General features: G+C 42.5%; 1 protein-coding gene across 1 annotated transcript; it reads right to left on the minus strand.

Moving 5' to 3' along the window:
* Nucleotides 1-1549: 1549 nt before the first annotated feature.
* LOC309544780 (uncharacterized protein) lies at nt 1550-3399 on the minus strand (the record flags this gene model as incomplete). Its single annotated transcript, XM_082243750.1, has 2 exons — nt 1550-1583; nt 1982-3399. 2 exons carry the CDS (start codon nt 3397-3399, stop codon nt 1550-1552), a joined length of 1452 nt encoding a protein of 483 aa, XP_082099876.1.
* Between the last annotated feature and the right edge of the window lie 6662 nt (nt 3400-10061).

The raw sequence follows: 10061 nt of genomic DNA on the forward strand, positions 1-10061 counted from the left end.
ATCGATAATTTCTTCTGAGTTTGTAGAAGACTGGTCCATTAAAAACTTGGGTCCTGAAAACCAAATGGTTTGTGTGAGGACAACTGCTGGCACTAAAATCTTCTGCATGAATGCTAGAAAGTGCTCTTGCTTCTCAGGTTTGTTACGGAGAGTTTTCTTCAGTGCAGCAAATCTGGTTAAAGCTTGCTCTCGATTGTTAGGGAGAGTAAGCCTTGGTACTCGGAAGGGTACTGGAGCTACCCAATTGTTGGAATTGTCCTTGAAGAACTCTTCATCCGTAATCTTAATGAGCTCCTTGTCTTCGACTGAAGGAGCAATCTTGTTGTCATCACAAGTAGTCTGGTACACTGAATCACCAAAGTCCTTTTGAGAAGTGAGCTTGCAGTTAATGCTTTGGAGTGCTTGATATAAAACTTCGTTCTTAAAATCAAGTCTTTCCTTCACATAATAGTGCGATGGACATTTCATCAATTGACAGGTAACATTAGTTTTGTAGGAAGCTACATCCAAGAGCTTGTGAGATTGGTCTAAGCAGACTTCTCCTATTATCACCCATCCAAGATCGAGTTTCTGGGCCTGAGGAGCATCATCTGGACCGTTACATAACTCTCTTATTTTATGAACTCTAGGAATGTCTCTCCCTAGTAGAATCAAAATCTTAACATCCTTGTTAAGTGGTGGAATGTAGTTAGCAATGTGACTCAAATGAGGGTGATGACGTGCAACCTCTGGTGTGGGGATTTCTTCTCTGTTGTTCGGTAGCTGATCACATTCGATTAGAGTTGGAAGAGAAAACTCTGTGTCCTCATATTCTGATGCGACTATGAAGCCATGGGCTCTTCTTCCAGAAGTATTGACCTTTCCTGCACATGTCTGCAAGGTATAGGACCAGGCCTCTCCTTGAATGTTGAATAGGTCAAAGAATTCTGTACTGGCCAATGAGCGATTGCTCTGATCATCGAGTATGGCGTACATTTTTATGGATTTTTGTGGACATCCTTCAGGAAACACTCTTACAAGACATATCTTGCTACAAGACTTGCTATGAAGCCCTTCTCCACATACCTCTGTACACCTTGTGGTTACGGGGTCGGCATATTGCTCAGTTCTCTCCCCGCCATCATCTGATGTAGTCTTGGGGTTGCTGCCGGGTGAAGGTTTCCTTTTGAACAGGTCTGAATGAAGAGCGTCCACATGTTTGGCACTGTTGCAGAGAGAACATCTGATGGCGATCTTACAGTCTCTAGCTAAATGATCGGAGGATGCACAACACTTAAAACAGATATTATGCTCTTTGAGAAATGACTTGCGTTCTTCAATAGGCTTGTCCTTAAATGCACGACATTTGGAGAAAGAGTGTGGCGCATTATGAATAGGACACTGTTGATTAAGATTGCTAGCTTTAATGTCTGTAGCTAAGACGTTGGATGCTATTGCAGTCTTCCTCACGGCAATAGGATGCCTTAAATCCTTGAATTTACGGTTGGTGGCAATACCCCTTGAAGTACTTAAAGGAATGGTGGTTGTATCTGGATAGAAGAAGCTTGGGTCATTCTTGGATCTTGCAACCTTCCGCACGAACTCTGAAAAATAAGAAAAGGGAGGGAAGGAAACACAATGCTCATACTTATACTTTGATCCTACACTAGTCCACTTTCCCTGAAGATGACTAGGCAACTTTGCTACAATAGGATTTACGCCCTGAGCAGTGTCTAAATAGCTAAGACCTGGTAAACTAGGATCTAACTTAGCAATTTCAAGTTCATGAAGGAGGTCACCTAACTCTCTAAGCTTATGATTGTCCTTAACAGAGATTTTAGGAAAGTCGTTTAGTCTCTGGAATAAGGCAGATTCAATGACTTCGGGGCTCCCATAGTTTTGTTCTAGACGTTCCCAGGCAGCATCAAGGCCTGCTTTAAAGTTATAAATGTACACAGATTTAAGTCTCTTTACTTGTTCTGAAGATTGACGCCCCAACCACTTTATTAGTAAGTCAAGTTCTGCTTGAGGTTCAATGTCCAAGTTCTTGGTTACCGCCTTAAATGTAGATCTCCAACTCCTGTAGTTTTCTGGGCGGTCATCAAATCCAGACAGTCCAGTTGTAATCAACTCTCGTCGAATCATATACTTGCTGAACTCTGCAATGTCAGTGCTTTCAGTTTTTATAGCCACAGGGTCTACTGATGGTGCGCCGTCTTGGACCATGGTTGGTATCTGATGTTGGCTGGTAGGTAGAGAGAAAGGTGTTGCAGATGGGTTTAATTTAGGTAAGGGTCTGTCGACTGAAGGTCTCTGAGCATTTAAAGTCAAAGAGAGCTGTATCAAAGGGGGTATAGAGTTCATTCTGTAGTCTTCTGCTGTGCCCTTGTAATCTCTATGCACATAGGGTTGTGGTGGCACATGAGCTGCGTAGGTTGATTCACTTGATTTTGTGACGTGCGGTAGTTGTGGAGGGTCTCTGTTAGTAGGTGTGTCTAGTTGACCAGCTTGCTTTGGCAACACATTGCCTTCTGATCCACTTGCTGGATGATTATGAGAAGAATATCCAACTGTAGGTGGGACTGTATTGTCGTGGTTCTGAGTTAGGACAAACTGTAGGGTCCTTTCAACAGGGTCTTGACAAGCAGGCAAGCTGGTACAAGCTGCTCCTTCTTCTTCCAATAGGGCTTGTTCCAAGACAGATAACTCTGCTAAAGCTACTTCCTTTTCTCTGTTCTTCTGAAGAATTTCTAGCTGAGCCTCTGTTTCTGCTTGTATTCGTTTAGCTTCTGCCTTGAAGGCTGCTTCTTTTTCAGAGCAGGCGGCTTGAACCTGGGCTACTGCAACCTTTTGGCGAGCTTTGAGTATTTGGTCGCTCAGTATTGACCTTATAGAGCAGGACCGCAATGACTTAGAAGAAGATTTATGATATGAGCGGGCAGACCTAGAAGATTTTCCTGAGTGTCTGGAAGAAGCAGAGTTACAGGATGTAGTCTCATGTATCTGTGCCAATCTCCCTTCTATCTGTGCCTTTGCTTCAAGATATGTGCTATGCCTCTGCTGGTCAGTAGAAGTAAAGTCCTTTAATTCCAATGCAGCTTCCTCTATGTTGGAATGTGACAATAGAGAATAGTACTTCTCAGAAAGTCTTTTATAATTCTCAAATGCCTTCTTAACCTTTGAGAGAGCAGTGTTCAATTGCTCAGAATTGTTGCTAGTTTCATTAGTGGCTGTTATACAACTTAAAGTCTTTTCCCATAATGCAGTCAGGTTACTAGATGTTTCTTCCTTACTTGCTTCATAAACCTCCCTTGCCTTCAAGGATGGATGAGGGGCTCTGACAGGACGAGCAGAATGAAGTAAGGAGTCTGCTTTATCTTGACTAAATGCAGATAATTCTGTGAGATCTCTGTTAGACATAATAAGTACTGTATTTCTGGTGTCTTGTTAGAAATCTGCCAGAGCTCAGCTCTGTAAGTAGTGACTTCTGTTATTAAGCAGGCTGGCTGAGGTGCTGGGTATTTGATACAATAGCTAGCTATTGCTGGAACTAGTTCAAACTGGATCACCTCAGAAGGCTGTAACAGTAATGAAGCATTCAGTAGGTGGCTGGTATCATATGCAGAGTAATGCTTCTGGTGACTCACAGACAAGTTTGGTACTCACAGTTTTGAAGCTGTATATTACCATGGACATTTACTTCAAGTACTTTTTGGAACTGTACTCTCTGAAGCTGTGTATTCCTTTAAATTTACTTTTCTTAAGCTGCAGAGATACCTGTGATGAATTCTTCATGTAAATTTACTCTCTGAAGCTGTGTATTCCTGGAAATTTACTCTCTGCAGCTGTGTATTCCTGGAAATTTACTCTCTGAAGCTGTGTACTCTTGTAAATTTACTGTTCTGTCTCAGCATCGATTGTACCTGTGACCCTCTTGTAGACCTCCAGTCTGTAAGTGTGTGCAGCAGGTTGAATGATGGCTTCAACAGATAGTTTACTCAATGAATAAAGACTCCAGAGGTGTTCTCCAATGCTTCTTTATGCTTCAAGTTAGCAAAGACATAAACATAGAGGCTTTTCCATAGGTAAATTTACAATGAAGTTACACAGCTTCCTCACTCTGCAGTCTCCTCATAACAACTAAACAAAATGGCAGTTACAGCAGGAAAATGGAGGATGGGAGAAACCATCTAGCCAGAAACAGCAGGGGTGCAAGGAAGATACCAATAACATAGCATAACATAACATGTAATAACAACTGCTAGACAGTTAAAGCTGCGTGGCAGCACAACATCAGTGTTAATTTTGGCAGCAAATTTCAATTTAGTTTTAGTCTTAGTCTTAGGACTAAAATGGCATTTTAGTTTTAGTCCCATTTTAGTCTTCTGCAAGTGTTTTAGTTTTAGTCGTATTTAGTCGACTAAAACTCCAATATATTTTAGTCGACTAAATGTCTTACATTTTAGTCGACTAAAGCTCATTTTAGTCATCTATAATCGAATGGGTGTAGTTCAATTGTAATTTGTAATGCATTATTTAAGCATTTCTCTACAATTTCCAAACATATTATATACTACTGCTGGTCCTGGAGTGAAAAATCGAATATTCAAAATCTAAATTTTCATTTAGTTTTAGTTAAGTCTTTTGACTAAAATGCCATTTTAGTTTTAGTCGTATTTTAGTCTTAAGACTAAAATGCCCTTTTAGTTTTAGTCGTATTTTAGTCTTAAGACTAAAATGCCATTTTAGTTTTAGTCGTATTTTAGTCATCTGAATTATGTTAGTCGACGAAAACGTTTTAGTCGGTTTTAGTCGACGAAATTAACACTGATATACATGACAATATTCCACGTATACCTAAAGGTATTTTAACTGCAGTGGTGAAATCAGCCTACCACAGCTGCTGCCATCAGAGGTATCCATATATGCTGAGCGCAAATGCTGTTTGTGTCAGAATATATAAAATAAGTGTGGCAGCTGACCGGTACCTGCCAGAGAACCAGGTTAACAAAAGAATGAAAAACAAAGTACAGTAAAAGTACAGTAGGAAGAGTAGAAGAACATAAAAATAACTGACACGACAACTGTTTTTGGTTTTTTATTTCATTTTTTTTTTTAACACTTTTTTTTGTGGACTGCAATTTTCCAGTTTGGGTCTCAAAAAATGTCGATAGCCATCGAACATCTTTCGAGACCCTGTATTTGTGTGCCCTACACTGTGTCGTGCTGTACCCTACACTAAAACTCCACTAGTGTATGGTAGTGACGGAAACAGTCCCCGATGCAGAGACCAGGTTGGTCAGGACAGGTGGGACAACAATAGCGGTTGTCACACCTAAATCCACGCCTGCTACAGACACGACATCTTCTTTGGGGGTGTGTTTGGGTAGGGGTACGCGGGAGGACATTCGGAAAATGCCTCTCATGCAGCCGGCTCACTGCAGCTGGAAGGGGAAGTTGAGAAGGCATACCTCCTTGTAAGCTAGGCTTCCAGGTAGGTTTCGATAAATGCTTCCTGGAATTCTCGGAAGGATCCAGTTCGTCCTGACGCCCTGTATAGGACAAAGGCGTTCAGCATAGCCAATTGGAATAAATAAACAGACACTTTTTTGTACCAGCGTCTGGCTTTACGGGCAACTAAATACGTCCGCTGGTCGTTAAGGTCCACCCCTCCCATATTAAGGTTGTAGTCGTGGACACAGATGGGTTTCTCCGTAACGCCAGTTGCCGTAGAAATTTGGACTGTCGTGTCTGGGTGAATGGAGGACAGAACGAATACATCCCGTGTATCCCTCCACTTCACTGCAAGCAATTTGTCATTTTTCAAGCAGGCTCTCGCCCCCCGACTAAGACGGGAATTTACAAGCCGTTGGGGGAAGCCCCGGCGATTAGGTCGCACTGTGCCACATGCGCCAATTTGTAAATCGAGAAGGTGACTAAATAGTGGCACGCTTGTGTAAAAGTTGTCCACGTACAAATGGTACCCCTTTCCGGACACCAAGTCCCAAACTATCTTGCCGCTGCTCCCGATGTAGTCTGGGCAGTTGGGGGGTTCCACAGTGCTATCTTTTCCCTCATAGACTCGGAAACAAACTGTATAGCCTGTGGCCCTGTCACAGAGCTTGTACAGCTTGAGCCCGTACTTGGCACGCTTGCTGGGGAGGTGTTTCATAGCAAGGCGGCCAGTAAATGTAATCAGGGACTCGTCAACGCAGACAACTTGTTCGGGCGTAAACAAGGCTGCAAACCGCTGATTGAAGTGGTCTATGAGGGGCCGAATTTTATGGAGCCGATCATATTCAGGGTTTCCCTGAGGACGACAGCTTTCATTGTCGCTGAAATGCATAAATCTCAGAATTTGCTCGTATCTCGCCCTGGACATGGAGGCAGAGTACGCGCGCATATGGTGAAGTGGGCTACTGGACCAATATAGCCGCAATTCACTCTTTTTGGTTATGCCCATGTTGAGAGAAAGGCCCAGAAAGATTTTAAAATCGGGAACCGTTATAGGTTTGCAGGCGAATTGTCTGGCAAGGGGCGAATTTGGGTTGGCGGCGATGAATTGTTGTGCATATAAATTTGATTGATCCACAATAGATCTGAAAAAATCTTCCGTGAAGAACAGCTCAAAAAAGTTCAGGGGCGTAAAACCAGCTGTCTCCACGTGGATTCCAGGTTGGGCAGTGAATGGGGGAAGTACTGGCGCTGTAGAATCAGTGGGTTGCCAATTTGGATATGCCAACGCATCAGGGAGGGCACTATGCGCTCTACGGGCCTGTCTTCGAATACGCGGTAACTGTGGGCCACTACTCGTGCTAGCCACCGCACCAGCTTCAACTGCACTTTTGGGACTCGCCACGTCACCAAGTGTTACTGCAGTGCTGGTTGTACTAGGTCCAGGGTGTACTAGGCCGCTGGCGCTTGCCAGGCCGCCAGAAGGATGAGCGGCACTAGTACCGACACTCTGCTCCATACGAGCACCCTGCGATTCCTGCATCTCAGCAACTCCAGAATTGGGTCGGGTACACCTGGGTCTAACAGGGACCCATCTCTCTCGGAGCTATCTGTCAGGGAGCCGCTGCTGTCATCAGGTTCGTATACTGACCCTGATTCTGCCAGTGAGGCTTCCCCATCGCTCTCATCTGACATGGTCAGTATACTGTAAGCCTCTGCACTACTGCACCAACGTTTGGACATTTTGGTAACTAAATTTACCGATACAGTAGTGTGACTCACAGGTAATAAAAGCACCTGGTTGTCAAGGACTATTTCAACCGCTACCAAAAAAAAAGTGCTAATGCTAGCAGGGATCAGGCCTGACTCTGCTAACACAGCGGTTTTGTGTGTTTTGTTTTTTGTAAGTGACAGTAATCCATTGATTACTACACTTGCTTGGGTGGGGTGGGGTGGGCTGGGCAGAGAGGTTAAACGCAGGTGCTGGCAGGAATCAGTGCTGATTGTGCAAACACCGCGTTTTGGGAACCCTGTGTTGTGACAGGGGGTGTAGGGGTGATCAGGGGGTTAAATCTTTATTGGGGGTGGGTGGCGGGGACCCTAAACCTCCTTGGGACAGAAACTAACTCGCTAGCGCTAACTCAAGTCATAATCACACTAATAGAAAATACAGTAAAACACTGTATTACTTGTTTATTAGTGTGCAATGTGACAGGGGGGAAGGGGTTAACTGGGGGTGATCAGGGGGTTAAATCTTTATTGGGGGGGTGGCGGGTATCCTAAGTGTAAAAAGAACGGCCGCAAACGCTACACCTGGTCACAAATCACACTTATACAGGTATATAGGAAAATGCTATATACACCATACAGTGTGTGTTGTGACAGGGGGTGTAGGGGTTAACTGGGGGGCGCGATCGGGGTGAAATGTGCCTATCCAAGTGTGTGTGGGTGTGCTTGGTGCAGGACTCACAGTTAGATGTGCTCTCTCCTCTCGATGAATCCAAAAAGGATCATGGGATGGGAGAGCAGGTCTTTTCTGAGCCTGTGTTTACATTACACAGGCTCAGCGTAGAATCTGATTGGGCAGGACCGATCAACAGGTCCAGACCAAAAATCATTGGTCTGGACCTGATGACTGATCAGTTCTGAACCCAATCAAGCCATCAGCGGCGGTGGGGGCGCAGCAGGGAGGGTGGCGGAGTCTTTTTTATCGACCATCTTTTATCAACTTTAGCGATTCTCCATTAGGTATTCTACCCAAAAAAGAGCCTAATGAGTTTAGGCTTATACGCCATTTATCTTTTCCGCAGGGTAAGTCTCTTAATGATCAGATAGATATGGAAAACTTTTTGGTTGAGTATGCATCCTTTGAGAAAGCCATTTGCCTATTTAGAGATCTAGGTAAGCATTCATTATTGGCAAAGGCTGATATAAAATCTGTGTTCAGGCTGTTGCCTATTCATCTGAGCAGTTTTAACTCACTTGATTTCAAATTGAAAGGAAAATATTACTTTGACAAATGCCTTCCAATGGGGTGTTCCCTGCTATGTTTTTACTTTGAAGCCTTTTCGACTTTTCCAAAATTATTTCTAAACTCGTTGACAGGATCAAGATATATATTACACTATTGATTTTCTAATTCTAGGCCCAGCAGAGTCAAGCCATTGTATAGGTTTATTACATTCATTTATGAGCCTGTGCGATCATTTTGGAATGCCGTTAGCTAAGGAAAAAACAGTTTACCCGACAGAGTGTTTGGAATTTTTAGGCATTTCAATAGATACAAGGAATATGGAGTTCAGGCTTCAAAAGGGAAATTGGATAGAATTTTTAACATTATTATTTTAATTTAGAAGAAAGTGTTATGGAAGGAAATTCCAAATTTTTTGGAATATTTAGCATTTGCAACACGGGTACTACCGATTGGTAGAATATATTCTAGGAGAATATATTTGGCAATAGCATGTTTTAAAAATCCATATTCGCATATCAGGTTGACGCAGGATATGCGTGAGGATATGCTGATATGGACACAGTTTTTGGAGAACTTTAATGGTAGAGCCATAATGCAGCAAGACTTCTGGATAGTCAATTTTGCTTATATACAGACGCGGCGAGTTCTTTGGGTTTTGCTGCAAAATGGAATAACAGTTGGTGTGCCGCAAAATGGCTGGAACATTGGAAAGAAAGAGATTTGTTAAGAAATATAGTTTTATTGGAAATATTTCCCATAGTGGTAGCTCTAGAGATCTGGAGAGTATATTTTCGCAACAGGCAACTTTTGTTCAGCGCAGATAACAAAGGTGTGCTGTTTGTGATAAATTGCTTAACATCTAGATTCCCCCCCTGTTATCAAGTTAATAGGATATTTGGTGTCAAAATGTCTTTTATATATTATTGGGGTAAAAGCGAAATATATCCCAGGTGAGCTGAATGTAATCGCGGATGCTCTCTCACGGTTTCAGATGAACACGTTTTTCGAGTTGGTGCTGGAGGCGGACAAAGTGGGTGCGGCATGTCCCGAACATCTATGGGACTTGGTTTGATTCAGCAAAACATTCAAAATTCATTGGCAGCATCCATGTGGAATAGTTACCCATCTTCATGGATATTATGGTTGTCATTTCTAAATGAAACCAACAGATCTGTGGCGGCTTTTTCGGAAAGGATGGTGTTAGCTCTCATTAATTCTTTATTAGAAAAAAATTATTCGTAGTCTCATTTAAATAGGATATTATGTGGGATTTCATTTTTTCTAAAGTTACAAGGGTTGCCGTCTTTATTTTGCTTCTTTTCTGTTCATCAAGTCATGAAAGGTTATAGAAAGAAAAAAATTTATGGTTGATAAAAGATGCCCTATTACAGCTAAAGTGTTAAAAAAAATTTGCGCTTGCACACAACATGTGTGTTTTTCAGAATTTGAGGCCAGCCTTTTTGAAGCGGCTTTTTCAATATAATTCTTTGTGGCATTGCGTATTTCGGAGCCTTTGCCTCAAAATAAAGGGGCTACGAGAGGTCTGTTATTTGAGGATGTAATAATAGAAGAGGTTTTGGTTAAAATTTTTCTACGCAAATCTAAAACAGACCAAATGGGTGGAGGTATATGGATTTCTTTATACCAATGTCCA

The sequence above is a fragment of the Pelophylax lessonae genome (genome assembly GCF_965119305.1).
Source record: "Pelophylax lessonae genome assembly, chromosome: 1".
Taxonomy (NCBI): Eukaryota; Metazoa; Chordata; class Amphibia; order Anura; family Ranidae; genus Pelophylax; species Pelophylax lessonae.